Consider the following 25,649-nt stretch of genomic DNA (forward strand, 5'->3'; position numbering starts at 1 on the left):
CAGCGTCTCAGCCACTTCTCCCCGCCTTCTGCTTCGGCTCTCTCCAGTAGCTGTCGCAGTAGAGTCTTCATTTCTTCTGGAAGCTCCGCTCTGGCTGCTCTCCTGAGGCGACTGACCACGCGCTCACACTCATATTTATAGCCTACCTCGGTTCCAGAAACTTCTGTCACCTGACCTTCCGCAGGCAGCTATTTTGACCAATCCGCTTCTTCTTCCCCTGCACTACCTGCCTCTCTTCCCAGTCAGGGGAGGGGAACTAGAAACTGCCTATTCCGCAGCCCTCCCATGAGGAAAAAGGAAGAAAATGGGTTTCTTGAAACCCCTTTCCCTTTTTCCATTCATTCTGTTGAAAAAACAATAGACTTACTGGCTAGATCTCCAGGTGAAAATTAAAGAGAGCCTAAAAAATAAAATGAATACAGCCATCACATCTATGAATTGATAAGCTGCAATATAAACCATGTTTGCTTTTGGGTTTAATACCACTTCAAATTATACCATGGCTTGTGTAGCAATTGTAAATGCTATATTATTTTATTTTTTTTTATTTGCTATTTTTTTCTACTAAGAGCCCTTTCACACCAATCAGTTTTTCTTCAGTTTTTGCCTTACCAAAAGCAGAAGACAAATGCATAATCATTAAATCCTATGACAACCCTCACACCAGTCAGTTGCATTTTTAAAAGTCCTTCTTGCTGCATTTTTTATGCACTAAAAAAACAAAAAGAAAAAAAACACCAAAAATGCACTTCCCCATTGAACCGAATGGAAAACACATAAAAAACGCACCCACCGTTGCATTTTTGGTGCGTTTATTTAAGTCACATGTCCTTTTTTTCACAGGTGCAAAATGCACCAGAAACATGGCAAAAACACATATGCATTTTACCGCGTTTTTAAACCAAAGCAAAGTAAAAGAAGTCTTAGGTGGAGTTACCCTTTAAGTTGCTTCTGCATATAGTGAGTATTCCTTTCCCCCTGGTATATACAGAGGCAGTAGAGTCATTCTGTAGGGGCAGAGAATTACGGGTGTTGAGTATTGCAGTTCAAATGCTTCTTTGGGAAGATACAAGACTTGGGGCAGTCTTGAGAGGCTGAAATGGTTACCAATACATAAGGATAAGACTTTTTCATCTTAATATGTAGTGCTCACAGGTAATGACCTGATCCTATAAAAGCAACTCAGTAATATTACAGCAGCTCACGTGGAGGTGAATAAGTATTTCAAAGAGACCTATGCTTTAATAAAAGTATTTGTTGTAATGTTATTATAGTGTAACATTAAATAGCATGTGGCCACACAGCATTACAATTTTATGAAGTTAGGAAAATTTACAGTACAAGGCAGTGGAGAACTCCCTTGTTAAGAATAGGTTCTGGACTCAGTACAACACCAAATACTGTCAGAAACATTGTCTTTAGTAAATGATTTAATACCCAGGCTCCTTGTTTTACCCAACATCAAATAAGCAATAACTGAATCATTGTTCCCTGTCATCTTATTGAGCTATTGTGCAGACCAGAAAATCAAGCATACAAGGCAAGGATCTCTAGCCCCACAATGGCCCTATGAAAGGCTTTGAACTACAAAATGTATTTTTTAAAAGTGTATTATTTATTGACAGCTACCAGAAAAGATTAGGGATGCAGGAACCCCAGGTGTAATTAAATGAAGAGGTGTTCCATCTTTATAACACTGGGCTTGCACAACTCAATTTTATGGATGGATGGATCTGCGGGGATGTGTAAGATTAAAAAAATATACATTAGCTCTAAATAAAAAGTATATCATTTATAAAACTGTATAAAGCAGAACTGTCTGTGTAAGCCTGGGTTCACACTAGATGCAATGTGAATGCCTAGCGAAGTCGCAGCAGATTCTACACCGCATCCAAATTGTAACCCAAACCCGCCCATGTGAACCCATTGCAGAGTGTATGTTAAATGAATGACACCCCGCAATCGCTTTGCAAAAAGCAGCATGATTTGCACAATTGGATCGTGTGGGTGTGAACACCTGTGCGTTCTAAATCTGGTGTGAACAAAAATAGGGTCCTGCACCAGTTTGGTGCGGATGCGGTGCCATACAAATCCATGACATCGCACCCCAGAGACACCGCATGTAATTTGCACAGGAATGTGCTGTAATTCCTGTGCGAATTACATGCGGTGTCTTGTACTGCAGCAGTGTAAACCCATGCTAATGGCCCATACACACGATCTGAAAATCGGACGAAAAATGCCGCTTTCTATGGGATCTACGATAATCTGATTGTTAGTAAAGAGCGTTCGAGAGCCAACCACTACAATTCATCTGATATTATCCGATCGGACAAGCACAGAATTATCGTTACTTTAGTAAACTCTTCACTTTCTATATGTGACTAGCATGCAAAGAAAAACTGACAATCTGTCGTCCGATTTCCGGATTGTGTGTACAGGCCACAAGACACATTCACTGTTAAGATTCAAACTACAGGTTCCAACTGTCAGTTTAACCTTCTTAGCGGTATTCCCGAGTGTGGCTCGGGGTGAAATTTCAGAGCCATTAGCGGTAACCCTGAGCCACACTCGAGGTACTGCCAGGGAGCATCGCTGGATCCTGGTAGAGGTTACTTACCTTGTTGCCGGGATCCCGCGATGTGTCCTTGCAGCATACGGCGGCCGAATCTTCTGCCCGATGCTGTGAGCCCGGCTTCCGTCTCCTGTGATGTGACACTCGCAGGGGGGTGGAACCGGCGGCAAATTCAAATAGTAAAATACAGACACACTGATTACAATACAAAATAAAATAAATTGACATTAGTTTGCCCCCCAGTGCCCTTTCCTGCAGTTTTACTGTACTTTATATATATATATATATATATATATATATATATATATATATATATTTATATATATATATATATATATATATATATACATATATATTTATATATATATATATATATATATATATATATATATCTATATATATATATATATATATATATGTATATATATATAGATATATATATATATACACATATACATATATATATATATATATATATATATATATATATATATATATATGTATATGTGTATATATATATATATATATATATATATATATATATATATATATATATATATATATATATATATATATATATACAGTGCCTTGCAAAAGTATTCGGCCCCCTTGAACTTTTGACCTTTTGCCACATTTCAGGCTTCAAACATAAAAATATAAAACTGTCATTTTTTGTGAAGAATCAACAACAAGTGGGACACAATCATGAAGTGGAACGAAATTTATTGGATATTTCAAACATTGTTAACAAATAAAAAACTGAAAAATTGGGCGTGCAAAATTATTCAGCCCCCTTAAGTTAATACTTTGTAGCGCCACCTTTTGCTGAGATTACAGCTGTAAGTCGCTTGGGGTATGTCTCAGTTTTGCACATCGAGAGACTGACATTATTGCCCATTCCTCCTTGCAAAACAGCTCGAGCTCAGTGAGGTTGGATGGAGAGCGTTTGTGAACAGCAGTTTTCAGTTCTTTCCACAGATTCTCGATTGGATTCAGGTCTGGACTTTGACTTGGCCATTCTAACACCTGGATATATTTATTTGTGAACCATTCCAGTGTAGATTTTGCTTTATGTTTTGGATCATTGTCTTGTTGGAAGACAAATCTCCGTCCCAGTCTCAGGTCTTTTGCAGGCTCCATCAGGTTTTCTTCCAGAATGGTCCTGTATTTGGCTCCATCCATCTTCCCATCAATTTTAACCATCTTTCCTGTCCCTGCTGAAGAAAAGCAGACCCAAACCATGATGCTGCCACCACCATGTTTGACAGTGCGGATGGTGTGTTCAGGGTGATGAGCTGTGTTGCTTTTACGCCAAACATAACGTTTTGCATTGTTGCCAAAAAGTTGATTTTGGTTTCATCTGACCAGAGCACCTTCTTCCACATGTTTGGTGTGTCTCCCAGGTGGCTTGTGGCAAACTATTAAACGACACTTTTTATGGATATCTTTAAGAAATGGCTTTCTTCTTGCCACTCTTCCATAAAGGCCAGATTTGTGCAGTATACGACTGATTGTTGTCCTATGGACAGAGTCTCCCACCTCAGCTGTAGATCTCTGCAGTTCATCCAGAGTGATCATGGGCCTCTTGGCTGCATCTCTGATCAGTCTTCTCCTTGTATGAGCTGAAAGTTTAGAGGGACAGCCAGGTCTTCGTAGATTTGCAGTGGTCTGATACTCCTTCCATTTCAATATTATCGCTTGCACAGTGCTCCTTGGGATGTTTAAAGCTTGGGAAATCTTTTTGTATCCAAATCCAGCTTTAAACTACTCCACAACAGTATCTCGGACCTGCCTGGTGTGTTCCTTGTTCTTCACGATGCTCTCTGCGCTTTAAACGGACCTCTGAGACTATCACAGTGCAGGTGCATTTATACAGAGACTTGATTACACACAGGTGGATTCTATTTATCATCATTAGTCATATAGGTCAACATTGGATCATTCAGAGATCCTCACTGAACTTCTGGAGAGAGTTTGCTGCACTGAAAGTAAAGGGGCTGAATAATTTTGCACGCCCAATTTTTCAGTTTTTTATTTGTTAACAAAGTTTGAAATATCCAATAAATTTCGTTCCACTTCATGATTGTGTCCCACTTGTTGTTGATTCTTCACAAAAAATTACAGTTTTATATCTTTATGTTTGAAGCCTGAAATGTGGCAAAAGGTTGAAAAGTTCAAGGGGGCCGAATACTTTCGCAAGGCAGAAATATATATAATGCTGTTTAGGTATATGTGCACAATGCTGGCAGAAAAATTAACAAAATAAAAGAAAATCCTAATCAACAATCCAAAATGTGTGTTGTTACTAATCAGGGAAATTACAGCACTGCCACTTTAGCACAGAACCCTTTATTTAAACATTTTTTTTTTATGCACAGGACTTTATGAATTGCAAATAACACCATTTATTTTTATATCTTTTTTTTTACATACTTTAATTTTTATATATTTATTATTTTTTATGCACAAGCATGTTTATGTTTTATCCTAAAAGTTGAGGAATTTATAAATGTTATGGTACGACAGGAGGTTTTATATGCACAGAACAGGTGTTTAGTGGCAGCGCTGTAATTTCCCTGATTAAAATATATATATATATATATATATATATATATATATATATATATATATATATACAGTACATATACTGTATATATGTTTTACTTTTTTCTTTTCAGCAGTCACATCTGACCATCTCGGTGGCTCTCTGCCGCTGTCCCAGTGGTGAGGTGGGTGGAGATCTGTGGACTGAGGGGTACTCCCTATCCCCCATTGTTTGTCCGACCTTTGGAACGCCAACAATCTGGTTTTAAAACTTGTATTCAGCGTCTGTACATGTATATCCTTTAGGAACCTATAGGTCAGTATCAACAGTGATCTATACCATTACTATCTGTGTTATACATTACATTCTGTATCATGGCACATGTCTTACTTATATTAGTGCTGTTTTTTTGCATTTTCTGTTCATATACATTTACATATATATATATATATATATATATATATATATATATATATATATATATATATATATATATATATATATATATACAGTTCATATATTTTATATGCACCTGCTTGGGGCACCTTTGAAGAAGAAGGTGGCTTTGAAACGCCTTTGAACAACTGTGTAATCCATTACGGATATGCAATATTGGAATTTACTATATGTGCAAACCGCTATACTTTAGCCGCGCTTAATTTTATTATTTTTGTACAATAAAGTAATTATTTTAATTTGAATTGGTAATATGTATCGTCCCGTAGCCCTTTTAGTCCCCCTATGATTAGTTAGAGGGTATCCACTGTAATGATTAAACCTGTACTCTGCTTATAATATTTTTTCCCTTTATTTGTAATACTCGTAGATAGTAAAAAATCTGAATTAGAAACCCAATAGACTTGTACAGGATAGATGGCTACATGAGTATCAGCACAGTGTCTGTCTTTTGTTTGCAGACAGCATGTTCTCCATGAGGCTTTCTGGGAGCACGCCTTTTGACACCCTCTCCTGCTGTTGCTAAATTATCTCAGCCACAAGAATCAGATTACACAGTGTGGACAGCGGAGTGATGCTCAATGCCGGGGAGATAAACACAATAGAAGCCAATACCTTACTATGAATAGGAACTTTCTAACAAACCTCAACTCATCAAGGAGTTTATTATTTTCATTTCCCGGCTAATTAGCCCACCTATTGCTCACTGGTGTTAGCTGTTCATTTCATACACTAAAAAAAACCTCTTAGAACAAAGGGCAAGGCAACCTGAAAAGTGAAAATGAAGACAGTTGTACCCTTTTAGCTAAACAAAAAAAAAAAACAAGAAAAAAAACAAAGGCTTAAATTGCTTTTAAGCTCAAAAGCAAACATTACAAAAAATTACAACTTACCAATTCTTAGATGTGGTGGCTGCATTAGTTTTCTTTGTTTAGGCTTTTTTTTTTTCACCTGGTGATCCAGTCTGTTTTTCACCAGAACAAGCAGTCCTGCAGATGTAGCAGTTACAGGGTTGAGAAAAACATTTACTACTGACAGGGGTGCTTACAATGAGCAGCTTTTTTCCCATTTATTTAAAACTTTAATCCCAAAATGAAAAACAAAATACTGTCACTGTAACTGCTTATTAAGCGTTAGCTGGAGTTTGGAAAAGACCCACACACAGAAGACCGCTCAGGTGTGTAAGGTCCAATAATCAGAGGTCGGGTGCACGTCAGACCCACAATACCGGTAGCTGTAAACTCTTGAAGTAGAAGACTGCACTCCAACTTGAAAAATATAGTTTATTGGTAAATCCAAAAATCCATAGCAGACAAAAATATCAGAGACAGGAGACAATAAATAGTTGACGCGTTTCACAAATTTAAATTTGCTTTATCATAACTATGAATAAGCAAATTTGATTTTGTGAAATGCGTCAACTATTTCTTATCCCCTGTCTCTGATATCTTTGTCTGCTATGGATTTTTGGATTAACCAATAAACTATATTTTTCATGTCGGAATGCAGTCTTCTACTTCAAGAGTTTATAGCTGGAGTTTGGCTTCAATTTGTTAGTGCCCTTAAATCTCTTAGTACCCCCTCAGATTAACAATGCTGTTGTCCAAAGATGTCCCTGTTGCTCCTTCATTCAAAGTGGAGGCACTCTAATACAGGGAGTATATTACTGGCCAGATTGCCAGCGGAAAACAGATGGGGAAAAAATCTTAAAAAATGAAAATGAATGCAGCCTCCACATTTAATGGTTTGTAAACTGCAATATATTACAGTTTTGGATTGGGGTTTAATATTTTAAATATGAACTTCACTCCCCCTTTACTCCCCTCTTACTTTGTCTATTGTCTCTCAAATGCAGCATAAGCCACTGCACATGCTGGGTCCCACACTGCCAACTCTTTATTTATTACAGGTATTTATATAGTGCTCGCAGTTTATACAGCACTTCACATACACTGATCAGCCATAACTTTATGACCACCCACCATATATTGAGTAGGTCCCCCTTTGACTCCAAAACAGCCCTCAACCTATATATTGTACATTCACATCAGTCTCTGTCCTGGAGAATCTTACACTCTAAAGTCTCTACCTCACATGCATACATACATACTAGGGACCATTAAACTATCAGCATGTTTTTGGAGTGTGGGAGGAAACCAGAGTACCCAGAGGAAACCCACATAAGCACAGGGAGAACATGCAAACTTCATGCAGGTAGTGTACTGGTTGGCAATTGAAACAATGATCTTAGTGCTGCAAGGCACTAGCCAATGAGCCACTGACATCAAGGAGCTGGCTGTGTCTTCCAGAGATTTTTGAGCTGGTCCCTTGATGACGTGCGCATGCACAGTGTGTCAGCAATTGCCCCATGCTTGCACATTGCAGCAAAGACTTGAAGCCTCCTAAGATGCATGACACCAATATCCCAGGAGGCTTCAATCAGGGGGAAGAAGGCGAGAAAGCCCGCAAAAAATAGCGCTTTGCTAACAAAAAAATAGATTGTTACAGGAATTTGGGGGTGGAGGAAAATAATGCAAAGTGATTCAGAAGAATAAAGTCTTACAGTATTTTTGCTTATTTCTTAAACAAACCCACTATAATTTTATTTCTATTTTAAATAAAGGGGGTGCATTCCTTTGCATTGTCATTGAATCTATTCACTTCATATACAGAAGACACTAATCATTTCCGGAAGCGATATCAGAAATATCAGATCCTCCACTATTTCTCATAGGCAGGATAACACTGATATAGGTTGTCGCTATTCAATCTAAACCTGGCCATACACAGAACATTGCCAGCAGAGAAAAATATAACATTGCACAAAACATTCCAGGCTGTCTCTTGCAACATCTTGCGTGTCTTTGGTAGTCCCTGCATAAGAATGTTTGCATGCTATACAGGGGAAGAAGATCACGTATTGCTGTCTAACATTTTAGTTTAATGCAGCAATATTTTCCTCTGTATTTGCAGTTTTTCAGCAACATTTCATCTATTGCAGTCAGGATTAATGTCCTGCAGGTAATATCTTTTCTAAAGCTAGTCCCAAATGATGTAATCAAAGGTATGGTGACCACATCATTACCATCTGTGCCGTAGGCCATAACCTGGATGTACCTTAGGAGCCTCCTTGTGAATGAGGAAGATCACAAGACCCTAAGCTTACAGCAGGGGTTACTTGGTGTCTCTAAAAGCACCAAAATACTCTGCAGTATTTCTATTGGCAAAAAGACTTGGTCTCCTTAAAGAGGGGTTGCAGTCCCTAGTGAAAAAAATAAAAGTCAGCAGCTACAAAAACTGTAGCTGCTGACTCTCTAAAAAACAGCCACTCACCTGTTCCATGATCCAGCAGTGCTCACCTTAGTTGGTTTCACCTGCTGTCTTATTTCCTAGCCACCAGCATCTTCACTACGGGCAACCGGTTGTGGCAGCTTGTGGCTTCACAGCCGGGTGCCCACTGTGCATGCATGAGCAGCGCTGCGCATCGTGAATGGTGGGTGAAGTCTTCTGGGACCTGTCACATGTTCCGGAGGACTGCAAAGCGGGAGGGAGGGATAGAGGGAGGGAGGAGAACTTCCGCTCCGGTCGCCTAGGCGGAGGTACCCGTCAAAATCAGGTAATCCCCCCAGTTCCTCAAAAGTGCCAATTCTTCAAGAGGAGCAGAGGACGAGTCCTTAAAGTGGAATCTCCCCTTTTGGGTGGAGCTACGCTTTAATTTTGCATTTGCTAAGTTAACCTTGATGCAAAGGTACTTGCTATTCCACAAAATCTTTGAATTTATTTACTAATGGAGTAGTAAGTTCTCACTTTTGCAAGGTGGATGTTCACTTAGCTTTGTGAATAAGGGGGATTTATATGATCCACTTCAATCAACCAATCATGTGAAATCAAAACTTCCCATTCAGCTTCCCTTGCACGTGATTAAAGCTGGCCATGCACTCTGCAAACTTCATCCGGTTCCTGATGAACGAGCTGAAATTTACTATGTGGATGGCCCCGTTGGCCCCCTCCTGCCAAACATCCTTTAACTGGGAAATTGAATTAGAAAAGTTCTAGGCGCTGTGTTGGTATTTTTACAGCCACCAGTGGCAGCTTTCAGAATGAAGTATATTTTCAATGTTTTTTATTCAGTGTATGGCCAGCTTAACCGGTTGCCGACCGCCGCAAGTACATATACTGCGGCGGTCAGCCCCGGCCAGGCAAAGTGACGTACCGGTACGTCACTAGCCTGGGAGCCAAAAGCGGGCGAGCGCGCGCCGCCAGAGGCACGCTCCCGCCCGGCTCGTTCACGGACACCTCCATGCGTGTGACCGGTGGACCCGATGTCCGCCGGTCACTCGCGATCATCCGCTGTGAAGGGAGAAAGGCAGGCGGCTAATGTAAACAAAGCCGCCTGTCATTCTCCCCTGTGTAAAAGCACTGATCTAACGGTCCTGCTATGTAGGACCGTTGATCTGTGCTGTTACACACACAGCTACATCCCTGCACAGTTAGAAGCACGCCCCTAGGGACACACTTAACCCCTCCCTCTCCAATAAAGTTAACCCCTTCCCTGCCAGTGTCATTTTTACAGTAACAGTGCATATGTATAGCACTGATTACTGTTGTAATGTCACTGGTACCCCCAAAAGTGTCAAAAATGTCAGTCAAGGGTCCAATCTGTCCACCGCAATGTCGCAGTCCCGCAATAAAAATCGCAGATTGCCACCATTACTCTTTAAAAAAAAAACAACAAAAATGACATAAATCTTTCCCTTAGTTAGTAAACGCAATAACTTTTGCGCAAACCAATCAAAATACGCTTATTGTGATTTTTTTTACCAAACATAGATAGCAGAAAACAAATTGGCCAAAAATTTAAAAAAATTTAGATTTTTACATTTTTTTGGGGGGGGAATTTCATATAAAAAAGATTGAAAAATATTGTTATTTTTGCAAAATTGTCCCTCTTTTTTTGATTATAGCGCATGATCAAAAAATCGCACAGGTGATTAAATACCACCAAAAGAAAGCTCTATTTGTGGGAAAAAAAGGACATCAAATTGGTTTAGGTACAGCGTCGCACGACCGCGCAATTGTCCATTAAAATCACGCAGTGCCGAATCGCAAAATACCCCCTGGTCAGAAAGGAGGTTAAATCTTCCAGGGCTTAAGTGGTTAAATATCAAAGTGAACTTCACCTTACTTTAGTGTCATCTTATTCACTTAGCTAACTGAACAGTTGTTTTTCAGAGTGAATATTATCTACCCCTACTGTAAATCAATCCCACAGAATTAGTCTACAAACCATTTTTGTAGATTGGGCTATGATTTGTCTTGTGTATATAAGCAATCAAAGAGCACCCAGGCCTTTCAGCTTCAAGCTGTCCTCCCAGACCCTCAAGGCACTTTTTTACACAGGCTGTCCAGACATGACAGGCAGGTTTCTGCAAACAATAGGGATCATTTAGTAAAGATACAGAGCACTTGTTCTTTGCAAAGTGAATGTTCACTTTTTCTTAGTGAATATGTTGAAGCTGCATCCAGCCCCATCCATGATTGAGGCTGGGTTCACATATATGCGAACTGGATGCGAGGAAACCCGCATCCAAATCACATGGCAGGGGAGTGTGACCGACTCTCACGGGAGACGGTTCACACAGGTCTGGCGGAGCCACAGTCCGCATTCAAAAAGGGTCCTGTGCGACTTTGGGTCCGATTCAAGTGCGAATTCAGGCAAAAATTTGGACCTGATTCCCACCTGAACCGGTGAACAGGGACGCACCTGACCCCATGCTGGGAACCGCGGCCAGACATATGTGAGCCTGGCCTAATAAAAGACCCCAGTTTTCTAAAGATAATATACAGTAAAAAAAATATAAAAATAAAAGGATTGTCCTCTACTTTTTAGAGATGCAACTGGAAGTAAGAGGAAGCTCCCCTGAGCAGGTCTCTCTTAATCCCCCTGTATTTTATTGTATTGTTTCCCTTTTAAATTGTAAAGCGCTGCGTAAACTGTTGGCGCTATTTAAATCCTGTATAAAAATAATAATAATAATTCCTCTCCTGGATAGTTGTCACCAGAAAAGATGTCAGAATTGGAAGGTTACCCTCAACTCTTGTTCTGGTGACAGTCAGTCAGGATTCAAGGATTCACACTTCAAAACAGACACTCGGATCACATACATTAGATAGCTTATTTCAAGTGGAATAGAATAATGTAATATAATGGTTTTTATTTTGTTGCTGTTTTTTTTTTCTTTTTGAAAACAGTTGCAAGAGGTACCTTTGATGTCCTCAGTTACCTATATGTCTTCCTTTTACTCACCTGACATCTAAGCAATGCAAGTTTGACCTTTGTAAAACTGTTTGGTAGTAAAGTGCACTCAGGAAACAAGTGCTGCCAACATGTACTAATACTGTGGTCAGGTTAGAAAAGATGTCATGTATATCTGACATTAGATAGATACAGAGCTTGACCAGAGTATCTTATTTTCATGTAAAACTGTCCATACACTGATAGATTTTTTTCGTCCAGCCTGCGGAGTTAACAAAAGAAATCTAACAAATTCCTCCATCCACGCTAGTGTGGATGGACAAATCTCCTCTGCTGACTATAGCATTCTGACAGCCACCACCTCTGGCTGTCAGAATACCTGAGCAGTGACTGTATCTGATTGGTTGCTGTCGCTGTTGGATTGTCACTGTTCAGCGGACCCCTTCAATAAAAGTCAATTAAACAACTGATTTTTTTGGAGCTGGGTGATGCCGACAAGGGCACCTACAGCTTTAATTGTGGGCAATTCTGCAAGAATTAGCCAAAACTCAAGTCGTGCAACCTACCAATTTCAATGATAAAATATACTGCATATACGTTTTCAAATATATAATAAAGAGAGATGGAAGAGCCAAGTGGAAATGGATTCAGCTAGGATCATGCAAAATCTGCAAACCAAAAATTCCTGTTTCTATGCAAAAGTTTGATAATTGCATGTAAGGGTATATAAAAATTATCAGGCCCGATACAAGGGGTGGGCAGGAGGGACGGCTGCCCCGTGCGCAATGGTTTATTGCAAGGATGTGGGCGCCCTGGCCCTAACTCTCAGGGAAGAGGGGGGGGGGGCAATTTGGCTTCTTTGCCCTGGGTGCTGGATGACCTTGTCCCAGCACCGCTAACCTAATTGTCACAGCCTTTTAGGTGGATCTTCAGGCAGGCAGGGAGGTGTTGGCAGGACTTGGACAAGGGGTGGGCAAGAGGGGAGACTGCTCTGGGTGCAATGGTTTATTGCACGGGTGGGGCGCCCTGACCCTAATAATATAGATAGATAGATAGATAGATAGATAGATAGATAGATAGATAGATAGATAGATAGATAGATAGATAGATAGATAGATAGATAGATAGATAGATAGATAGATAGATAGATAGATAGATAGATAGATAGATAGATAGATATAAATATATATATATATATAGATAGATAGATAGATATATATATATATATATACATAAAAATAAATATGTGTATAAAAAATAAGAGGTAAGGTAATAACACCCTCAAGCACATTTTTGCTCTCTCTATCTGTATATACAGTATATGTGTGTGTATACTATTTGGATTTGACCAATGAGGCTGATTTACTAAGAGTTGCAAAAGTTTTTTTTTATTTTTTTTTTTTCATTCCATAGGTGGATCTTAAGGCAGGCAGGGAGGTGTTGGCAGGGCCTGGACAAGAAGTGGGCAAGAGGGGCGGCTGCTCTGGGTGCAAAGGTTTATTGCACGGATGGGGGTGCCCTGACCCTAATGTAAGGAATTAGGGGGCGCAATTTGGCGTCTCTGCCCTGGGCACCGAATAACCTTGTCCCAGCCCTTATGTATATATATATATATTTTTTTTTTATATATATATATACACATTATATATATATACATATATAGCTATTTATATATATATATATATATATATATAGATAGATAGATAGATAGATAGATAGATAGATAGATAGATAGATAGATAGATAGATAGATAGATAGATAGATAGATAGATAGATAGATAGATAGATAGATAGATAGATAGATAGATAGATAGATAGACAGACATAAAAATAAATATGTGTATAAAAAATAAGTGGTAAGGTAATAACACCCTCAAGCACCTTATTTGCTGTCTCTATTTCTATATATATATATATATATATATATATATATATATATATATATATATATATATATATATATACACAGTATATGTGCGTGTACACTATTTGGATTTGACCAATGAGGCTGATTTACTAAATGAGTTGAGAAAGTTTACAAAAAAAATTGTGTAATATTCAAATCAACTATCCAATCATGAAATAAGGAATTTTCTTTTTACATTATTGGATAAATGAAGGGAAACTTTACACAATTTATCCGCACATTTAAATTTTAAAATATTTTTTTTCATTTTTACATTGTCCCAAAAAATCTAATGTATAAATATATATCAAGATTGAGCAGTGCAATAAAATAAAAGTCAGATCTGCATCTGCAAACAGGCTACTTTGTATCAATGAATAGAGTCTTGTAGTCACGCTTTGCCAGCTGTAATTCTTGTAGCTAGTAATTTCCTCTCCTGGATGCCTTCTCTTTCATTGTCTCACAAGCAGAGGCTAAGAAGATCCTCTTACTGTGAGCTGCATGCTGTGCAATGTAACAGTTCATGCACACAATGGTATCAGGATACATCCTTAGCCACCTGACTGCCTGCTGTTCATTAGGACTCAAGGGAAGGCTAAAGGAGTGGTTGATGATGCTTGGAGTGATCTCACTGCCTCCAGCTCATCTTTCATTAGGGAGGAGTTCTTTGCTCTCAAGCTGCTCCAATCAAAAAAATCAGGAGGAGGGGTCACTGCCACTGATACTGTGATAAGAACTCAGACAATAACAACACACCAAAAAGAGCGAAGCTAAACCAAATTCCAATCTGCTCATGCACTAGCTACAAGGCTTTCCCCAGGACCTTTTTCAAAATGATGTCCATGAACAGCAAGCAGCCGTTCAGCATGCATCCGATGCTACATGAGCCTAAATATGCTCAGCTCCATAGTAGCTCAGAGGCCATCCGCAGAGCTTGTCTTCAAGCACCACAGGTAAGTGTCAATTTATTTGGATGATTTGGGCTTATAAACTTAGACTACAAAAAAGGCAGATAAATGTAGAATTTTGTCAAGCAAAAAGTTATAATTGTAACAGACTATTTTGTATTCTTGTTTGATCCTTTGCAGCTTCAGTTTGTAGCAGCTTGAATTAAAAAATGAAATGAAATTAGTGATAAATAGAAGTTGATATTATTTCTTTTTAATTTCCTATGGCATACCTCTACCCAGTGTGTGCTTTTTAAATGCCTATTTGGCTGCACAAATGTAATGGATGATGGATAAATGATGCATAGAATCTGCAGCAGCTAGCATGACATATGTATACATTAGGCTTGTTAAACACCAAGCAGAAAGAATGTATAAAGATATTTACACCTCTTCTGTTTTGCTTTCAGCTTCAAGGCAATATCTTTGCTGGTTTTGATGAAACTTTACTTAGAGGAGCTGAAGCTTTGGCAGCCGTGGATATTGTTTCGCAGAAAACCCATCCGTTCAAACCAGATGCTACGTACCACACCATGAGCAGTGTCTCTTGCACTCCAACCTCTTCCTCAGTGCATTTGCATCACCCTTCCGTCTTAACAACCCACCATTCACATCATCATCCTCATCACCAGCCCTCACAGGGTTTAGACGGGGACCTTCTAGATCACCTAAATCCTGCCCTTGCTTTAGGAGGCGTCCCGGGACCAGATGTTGGAACGACACCCTCCCATCCACACTCCCATATGTCTGCCATGAACCACATGGCCCACCACAATCAGTCTATGAACCTTTCTCATAACCATACACTGGTAACTCACACAGCAATGTCCTGCTCTGAGAGTGAAACAGACCCAAGAGAACTTGAATCCTTTGCTGAAAGATTCAAACAAAGGAGAATAAAACTTGGTGTGACACAGGCTGATGTTGGATCTGCCTTGGCAAACCTGAAGATCCCAGGTGTTGGTTGTCTCAGCCAAAGCACCATTTGCAGGTTTGAGTCCCTCACATTATCACATAACAATATGGTGGCCTTAAAGCCCATTTTGGAAGCTTGGCTAGAGGAGGCCGAAAGAGCACAGAGGGAAAAAATGACCAAACCTGAAATCTTTACTGGGGGAGACAAAAAACGCAAACGTACTTCCATTGCTGCCCCAGAAAAACGATCATTAGAAGCTTATTTTGCTGTCCAGCCAAGACCTTCTTCAGAGAAGATAGCAGCAATAGCTGAAAAACTAGACTTAAAAAAGAATGTAGTTCGCGTCTGGTTTTGTAATCAAAGGCAGAAACAGAAAAGAATGAAATTTTCTGCAACATACTGAAAAATCAAAGCACTATTTTAAACTGACTTATTAACTGGTTCCAGTCTATGGAAATGTAGATACACTCCAATCTGCAATTGTCTTCATACCTGGGCAAACAAATGAGTTGAAAAGAATTTGGACATACAGTAAAAATAACCACATGTAAAGTTGTAATGGTGAGTGGAAAGCTTGGGATAGTCTTTGGTTTGACTCCTTTGAAAAAATTTCATGCGACTTTGTCAAACTAAAAAAAAAAAAAAATATTAAAACACAAAAATCTAAAAGGAATGACAAACAAAGCTAACAAAACTTGAATTATCAATCTGCTTCTCTCAGTTTGAACTACCCTTTTATATTTATTATTGTAAATATTAATCTGTGATGAAATTGCACCAATGTTTAAAGTTTTAAGTTATTACTAATTTAATTTTCTGTATAGCACATACACACACACCTTGAATATAATATAATTTAATTTAATTAACAACACTCATTGACAAAAAGGCAGTCTAATCCATTGCATGGTTTGCTTTACCTTCCTCTCCAAAATGAATTCCCATTGCATTTGCAATAACTCTTCTTTTTCTACCTCATCATCTTGCTAGAAAGCACATGTTCAGATCCATAAACTCTGTAGGAAGCAACTGAGTTCAAATAGTCATGACCCTGCTATCTCACTACAAAGATGCTTTGACAATCAAATGAGTTTGTTCACATTTCCCCCTAGGTTTTTCCCCTTGAAATGGATATGACAGTGTATGTGAAAGTACATATCTTCTCTAGCATTTTAGCACAATCTCACCAAGTTTTGTGCGTTATTTTAATTTAATGCAAAAGACTGATTACACAGGCAAGAGTTTTATTTTTAAAGTTTTAAAAAAAGTTTAACTTATATGTAATCAATTTCTCATTGGATTGGTAAAGTTAATTATTTTGAAAATGTCTAATGTTGCACTTTTTTTGGCAAGGCACACATTGCTTGGCATATTAAAAAAAAAAAAAAAAAATTCCACTTGTTTCATCTTTTTTTTATGGAGTATTTAATTTTCTATGTGTGTACCAAATGAATTTTTGTGTCTGTGTATGCTACAGAACTTCAAATAAACCATGCACGATTTACCTCATTCTTTCTTGTATTGTTATTTTAATGCAATTTTTCTTACTTATGGAAATGAGTTCATTTTGTACTTTGTTTTCTAGCTATAAACATGGACTGCTTTGAAAACTTCATAATTCCTGTGTTAAAAATACAGCAAAAGAAATATGATACATTTGTTAACTGAGAAGGAGCACACTGCAAGATGAATATGTCATTTCCAGGTTTAGGTTTTCTGTAGCCTATAAAACAATCAGGCAGCTTTATGGCTATTTTAGTTGAGTAAGAACATTTTATACCAGACCTACCACTGTCATTTAAATTTTTTAATATGCCTCACTGCAAAACATAAAGGAGTGTACCAAAAGCTCATGACATAATTGTACTGAAGCTTTCACGTTTTTCTATAGTATTGTTGCTGTGTATATTTGGAGTAGTTATCTGTTTATTGTGAACACTGATCTGTACATGTGTTCATATAACATATGTTTTACTTATACCATACTACATATAATATATAGATTATTCACATTACTATACAATTGGCTTCTTTATTTTTATAGATTAGTCAAATTACTGTATTTCTAAAAATTGTAGGGGAACATTGTATGGGGAGAAAAGGTTCAAAGTTGCCTAAAAGTAAAGGTTCCTTACCAAATGGCCACACGACACAAATATAAATGCAGAGATATGATAAAAATAGAAAAAAATAGCATTTTGTATGTAAGCTTAACTCTATAAAATGTTATTCTTTTTAATGCTTTGTAAAATGGAACAAATTCTATTTGAATTTAATGTTCAAATTTGCCTTGGGCAACAAAGGTATTCTGTACTAGAGTACTGACAGCTTACATGCATGCAGTATTTCTATATTTATCAATTATTTATATATTACCACCAGTTTCCTGTGCTAGGAAATTATTAGAGTGTGTGCCTGTAAAACAACCATGTATTTTATTTTAAACATAAAGATGTTGTGTGAGTGTGTTTGTGTGTGTGTTTGAGTATGAGTGTGTATGTTATGCAGAGTTGGATCTGCATACTAGCGAACATAAATTGCTAAAAACTATTTTACAGTTATTGTAGAATTTTTACTTTTTACTAAGGTAACTCTTCTGATTAAAAAAAAAAATGGTAACTTAGTATATTCATAAAAAGCTAAAGCTTTCCTCTACATAAATGTTTGAAAATAAAACATATTAGGTTGGTATTACAATTTTTTCATCATGTGTAAAAAAATCATTTTAACTGTCCTGGTAACCTTAATTGAGAAGAGTGAACACAAGCTTTTTACATGCTATATCCTTTATTGTACTAAAATAAAAAAAAAAAATAAAAATAAAGAAAAAGCTGAGTAATACATAAAATTGTGATTGTCAACACAAAAAAGGCAATATTATGTAATAAAAGTCATAAGTTAAATGTTCATAATAAGCTGAGTTAAAAAAAATTGCTGTCTCGCAAAACACCTGTCTACATTTACATTTATCTGAAAGAATAGAAAATTATCAGAAAACTTGAAAAATTGGACAATGCATATTTTAGAAAGCATGCATGTTTTCTAACAAGGACTGTTTATTTTATATTCAAATTATTATTTGATCGCATGTAAAATATTAAATGGAGAGTACACATATACCTTATGATTATTTTGTAGGATATAAAAGTCTGGCCAATATATTTATTTATCATCAGAAAAAGTAGATGGGATAGAGGTAACTCTCAGATGGCTATGTTAGTTTGTCTGTTTATATTAGGCAAAAACATACACAAACTCTTCATAACTGTATCCTAGTTTGCCATTTTCTGGATATCATCAGTCATACACTGAATTAGGTTAGACAGTCTGTTGAGTCAGCCTTTTGAATTGCAATGATATCTTCATGAAGGGAAAGCAAGAAATAAACAGATTTATTTTATATTTTCTCAAATAATATGCCAGGACTAAAATAATTTATGTACTCCACAGATGTACTATGTACACACACTCTATGTAGAACTACACAAAAACATTTATGATTAATATTGCTGTCAAAAGAATAAATTTAATTAGGAAATTAAATACATATTACAAATAATACACGTACGGATTTATTTACTAAAGTAGTAATTTTCACACTGACCCTTTGTTCATATTAAATTAGGTTCAGGAACAAATTATATTGTTTGAAATTCTTGTTAACCATATTAAAAACAGACAGATAGGCTGATCAAGTGTAAAAAGTAAGTACCTATATCCACCTCTTATTGGTGGTACAATTTTTTGTACTATTTGTTCCTTATTTCGTTTTTTTAACAATAAATGTAAGCAAGTGTAGAAAAAAAAATATTTATTGTACACACAATTGTTTGAAAATATATTAATTATTTTATTAGTATATTAAATAGATATTTAGAGTAGAAATATTTATAGGAATCTGGAAGACAGTTTTTTCCTACTTTTGTAATTTAAATCAACATGGATTGCAGTAAGTAAAAGAAGCCTCATAAAATCAAAGAAATATTTCATTAACAGAAGAAATGTCAATAAAGACTAAAGCTAAGTGAACAACAAAGATGCTTTAGTAAGGATCAAAACATAGATCAGAAGGTTATCCCTCATGTATTCGCATAGCCAAAATTGATTCAAAACACTTTGTAATTTAAATGTAAAGACAAGGCATTGCAAATACAAACACACTAGAGCATAATATTAACAAGATCTAATTCTTTATTTAATAGCTCAAGCCTGACACCCATATCTAGGTGCCCATAAGGATGGGATGGTGTTAGCAAGTCATGGCTGTTGAATAATCATTTAAAGACAAATAAATGCACGTTTATCACCCAGAAAAAAAGAACAAAACACTCAAACACATATAAGGCATTGGAATAAAATATTAAAGATAATGTAAATAAACTATAACCATAAAAGTTTAAGGCATATACTGACATAAAAGCATATATGCAAAGTCTAAACCATAAAGTTCTTTATATAAATTCCTACCTAAACCGATCTTGTTTTCACAATTTTGGCAATGTAATGTAATGCATAGATGGACATATTGATAGATAGATAGATAGATAGATAGATAGATAGATAGATAGATAGATAGATAGATAGATAGATAGATAGATAGATAGATAGATAGATAGATAGATAGATAGATAGATAGATAGATAGATAGATAGATAGATAGATAGATAGATAGATAGATAGATAGATAGATAGATAGATAGATAGATAGATCTAATATAATTACTATATTCTTTACTATTAGATAAAACTATGGTGCATGAGCCAATATTATAATTTGTAAACAGGCAAGAAAAAAAAACGATATTAATGATCTGAAAATAGTTTCTTTATGGACTGCCAACTTTTTACGGCAAAATATAGATGAATTAAAGGTAGTTAAAATGCATCCAGTCTAAATTAATAATATTGTAATAATTTCTGAAATTGAAGCGTTGTATCCTACATTAAAGTAGAAAGGAGGGAAATAAAATAAAATATGTGGTGCATAAAATAACCCACAGAAAAAAAAAAAAATAAAATGAAATGATTAAATGATTCTCCACTTTCATATTCTGTTCCTGGATTTCTAAAGCTGTCATGGCAGTTTTCCAGCATAAAATCCCAATTATAATAAATAATGAATGCCAGATACAAACATATTGATTGTTTTGTATACTTGGGAACAGGAGAAATTATCAGATATGCAATTTATTACACATATCACAGGTTCTGTTTCCAAAATGGGAACAATGTGAAAACATTTACATACAAAATTGAAGCAAGTCCTTGAAGACATGCATTTTAAGCTTCCAAAATAAATATTAATATAAGTATAGTCAATATCCTATTAACATAAAATAAATGCATTTAAGGTCATAGTGTGACCAATAGAATTTGAATGCCATTTCTATGACAACTTAGAAAAATTATTTTGAGGTATATCTCAATATCTATATATCTCAATATCTATATATCTCTATATATCTATCTATCTATCTATATATATATATATCTATCTATCTATCTATCTATATATATATATATATATATATATATATATATATATATATATATATACATCATTTAAAACGTCAAATTTTATTTTTTCCAGTTATAGATTATAGGCTTAAGATAGTAACAAGTAACAAATATTACGGGTTTTCTTATTATTATTATTATTAATATTAATATTGTAATTGGTATTATTAGTCGTAGTATTAGTAGTATTGTACTAGAATCATTACAATTGTTTTGCAGATAATGTTTCTGTTGACATGTTGAACAAAAACATTAGTAAAAAAAAAGGTGTCTTTTTAAAAAAATATTATTTTTAATCATTAGTTAGGGCACAAAAATATATATTAATACAAGTTCCTTTTTTTAAATTCTGGTGTTCTTAAAGCAACAAGCTTCCAGAGAATCCCAGTTCCTGAAGCAAGTAGGTAGCCAATGATTAAATATATTATTTGGTGGTATTGCAGAAATAAGTGAAAAGAGTGAATAAAATCATATTGATTAAAGGTTCATATTCCAGATTTAAATCTCAATTAACTGTTTCCCATATATAGAGACTGCAACATTCGTTTGCCACTGAAACAATTAGTTGAGCTTTGTCAAGTGAAAGAGTCACTTAGAAATCGATGATTTACTGTGAGAATGGTTTAAGTTTGCAGTAAACTTTGTAGAAATATATCCAGCTCTCATTAATATGTCCATCTTTCAATCCACCAGAACCATCACTCAGTATGGTTTCAGACTCCCTCAAATTCACAATTTGGCATTTCGCCTGGGACCACATTAATCCTTTTCTGAGGGCATTAGTCAGGGAATATATTTTATTGTGTACACTTTTCCAATGAATGAGAGACTTGTTTTTAATCACGTTAGCATCTCTGAGGTCCTTGTGCTGGCTGCCCTTTTAAATTATGTAGTGTTGTTGTTGCAAGAGTGCGTTGTGTTGAGGGTGTGTGTGTACACCCAAGACATAGAGGGAAACTTTTCTGAACAGGCTGTTAGGACCAGATGCAATAACTGCATAGATCTTTTAAGATGTTTCCCAGAACATATAGGTGCTCTATCCCTCATATATACAAGAAACTTAGAAATATATATATATATATATATATATATATATATATATATATATATATATATATATATATACATATATATATATATGGAAAGACAGAGAGACAGACAGAGAGAACGAGAGAATGAGTGTACAAACGCGTAAGGTTGAAAATAATAATAATAATAAAAATGAAAACTACTGTAGATTGGATTGTTGGCTTTAAACATACAATTAGATTGAAATAAATTTGCAATCTCTTGAAATGTATTTTATGCTGAAAATGGGTTGTCCCCTGCATAGCACCCCTAAAATTAGAAAGTAATTCTAATATATATATATATATATATATATATATATATATATATATATATATATATACACACATATACATATACATATACAGGCACACACACACATACTTTGCATTAATGAATTCTTCTTTGTTCTTTTATTTAATTCCCGTGTTTTTTTCCATGAAGCGGAAAGCACATTTTCATAAATAGACCTTGGCCAAGTGCTTGATATGAAAATTTAATGAAGTCTGGATGCTGAGTGCAGCCTGGGGGGCCTTTGAGAATCATTTCAGTGCAACATTAGCAGGGCCCTTCTTCTCTCTCTTTCTCTCTCTCTCTTACTTTCCAGACACGCCAGACAATCAAGCGTTACCAGCCCCCTTATTTCCAAGAGAACTGATCCCCAAAAAGAATGGGGCAAACAGGGGTAACACCTCATTCCATTTTTGCTCAGTAGAAACGGGAAAAATAAGAGAGTAGACTGACCTGAACATTAAAAAAACAGGTGCCACAACTCACACCCCTAGTATTAAAAGTTTTAAATGCAGGCAATGCAATATTTATCACCTGAGATAATAAAAAGGCGAGTCAGTATTTCCTCCTCACAAATTCAACAGCTTGACCAAATGCTAAGATGAAGAGTCCTTTTTGAATTCTCTTATGAAGATTTTTTTAATGAATTCTTTTTACCAATTATTCATTTTGTTTATGCTACTTTTTAAGAACTGGTCTGATGGAAAGATCCAGGTAAGCCCATTTATATAAACTCTTACTGCCTATCAGAGGTTGCCTGGCAACTTGTACTATTTTAGCCAGCACTATTTTTTAATGTAATTATAATGATACATAAGCAATTTTTAAACCATTGCCAAGTATACATGGATAATAAATCTTTAATTGAAAAATAACAACATGATTATAAAAAATTAAAACACTGGAGACACAGGAATAGAGACGTACTTAGTAAAACTAACTTACGAAATCTTGCAATTGCCTGTAAATTGTCATTAGCATGATCACTCATCAATCTTTGATCCTCTTCAAGTCTTAGACAAATAAGCCCTGTGGAACAAAAGTCCTTGCCTAGATAGCACAGAGTATGATATACTATAGAATGATTCACACAAGATCCCTCGATGAAGACTCTTGAAAAGAACTTTCTTTAATGCTTAAAAGTAATAACGTTCCTTACTTGCCAAAAGCTTGACATATATCTCTTAGCAAAAAAAATAGAATAAAGAAATGTAACCTTAGTGTGCTATGAAAATTTTGAATCACTATGTATATTAATCTAAACTGCTTACTGTTATAACTTATTACTAATATAGAGTTGTGTAAATTATTGAACAAAAAAGGTTAGCAGAAAAAATAATTAGTAAGCACATTTCTGCATTGTATTTTAAAATACTAATGTCAGTTTATTTAAAAATTATGGATGGACAGACAGACAAAATCTAGGTATTCTACTTTATGTTGAAAGATACATTACTATTCTAGGATTTATTTGGGTTGATTTACAAAAGTAGAAGAAAATGTTAATTTAGCTTAGTTAATAAATCAAACAGTTTTTATTTTAATCATCCAGTTATATGCAAGTCAAAAACGTGTTTTTTTTTTTTTTTCTTCCCCTGCATATTATTGAATATTCAAAGTGAAAATAGCTTTACCTTATTCACAAAGCTTAGTGAACCTTCCCTTCACCTTTAGTAAATAGGACCCAATATTTGAATTTATTTCACATTTTTCCCCATGCAAGATACTCAGATATGAAAACTTTTAATTTATTTTTTTTAGTACTCACTGCACAAGTGTACTAAAAAGTGTAATTTTACAACCTGTTTCTTTTGAGAAAAAAAAAAAACCTATTAAACACATGAAAATATTAATAAAAGTGTGGCACAAACATAAAATTGCAGAATCATTTAATTGATGAGAAAATAAACACTGGTTGGTAAAAGTCATTCTGGTATCAATATTATTTATTATACTATAATTCCAATAGATTGGTTTCCTTTTTTGACATGTATGCATATACTTAAAGAGAAATCATATTTTAAATAATCCAAATATTTTTTTAATATTATAAAGGGTAACTTTGTATCTTCAGTTGCTTGGGGACTGCAAGGCCCACTATGTTGGGATTTTGGTTTCAGCAGAGTTCTAGAGCTAGGTCTGATGACTTTTCTATAGAAGCAACTAAGCAGTGAACTTCTAAAACAATTTTTTTGTAAATACTGAAAGGAGTACATTACCTCCAATGGATCACCTCTTTATCCGAACGAACAAATACAACTGAACTTGATAAAACTCCTTCCTCTAGGTTCCACGTAAATTTGCTGACAGTTAATGTGGCTTTAAAACACCGCCGATAAGTTAGTACAAGATGGCTTTTACCTTTGTTTATGCTTCTGTGATAGCTACAATTTCCTGTACCTTAGTAGTTCATACTAACCTTTGTATGCTGACCATGAAAATCTTTCATAAAAAAAAATGTGCAGAATCTGCCAGCTTCTAAGTCAAATGTTCACACTATCCAAAGTCATTCAGAATTCAGCAATACTTCTAAAAGCAATTGAAGCTCATTTTGGAATTATAACATTTTGTTGCTCACTTTTGTAAATTGTTAGTGAACCCCTGAGGTTCAGGTACATTCAGGTACAGTGAAATAATTAAATTGTCAGCGATTAATAAGGATGTAATATATTGTGTGCATTTATTTCCATATTAATAGCTATGTTATTGTATTAAATGATACAATGTAAGTAAAGCCAAGCCTTTATTGCGTTTTGGATAAAGTAGGGAAGGTTTAGAACTTCTGTCAGGTTTTTATTGCTGGCTGTGTCCTGGTGGCCATATTGATGGGATATATAAAACTTTAAGATATCACAATAACAGAAGGTAGGGGAAAACCTTGCAATGGTAAACCTGTTTTGGTTACAGTTGTCTAATATTCATATTCAGCACTTACGAAACGTATCCTGCTCTGTCTCTGGACAGAAAGTGAGGGAAAACCTCCTTTATAAACCTCTTAACCATTTTTTGAGCTATCCAAAACAGGAATAAAAAGTTTTGGCTTTGGATACACTTTAATGAATGGAGTGACAGTTGTAGTAACCATTTGAGATGAATACAATGACAATGTGGTGGCTTTATCCCCCTATAGGAATATTCACAACTGTTTATATTAGACATACTAATATAGTA

The 25,649-nt window shown here is 35.7% G+C and overlaps 1 protein-coding gene across 1 annotated transcript; it reads left to right on the forward strand.

Annotated features, from left to right (window-relative positions):
• The first annotated feature begins 14,476 nt into the window (after positions 1-14,476).
• On the forward strand, positions 14,477-16,976 carry LOC309560808 (brain-specific homeobox/POU domain protein 3). The gene is made up of 2 exons (XM_082264485.1): positions 14,477-14,692; positions 15,097-16,976. The coding sequence occupies exons 1-2, from the start codon at positions 14,573-14,575 to the stop codon at positions 16,003-16,005; spliced, it is 1,029 nt and encodes a 342-aa protein (XP_082120611.1). The 5' UTR covers positions 14,477-14,572; the 3' UTR covers positions 16,006-16,976.
• Positions 16,977-25,649: the final 8,673 nt, after the last annotated feature.

Source organism: Pelophylax lessonae (genome assembly GCF_965119305.1).
Source record: "Pelophylax lessonae genome assembly, chromosome: 7".
Classification (NCBI taxonomy): Eukaryota; Metazoa; Chordata; class Amphibia; order Anura; family Ranidae; genus Pelophylax; species Pelophylax lessonae.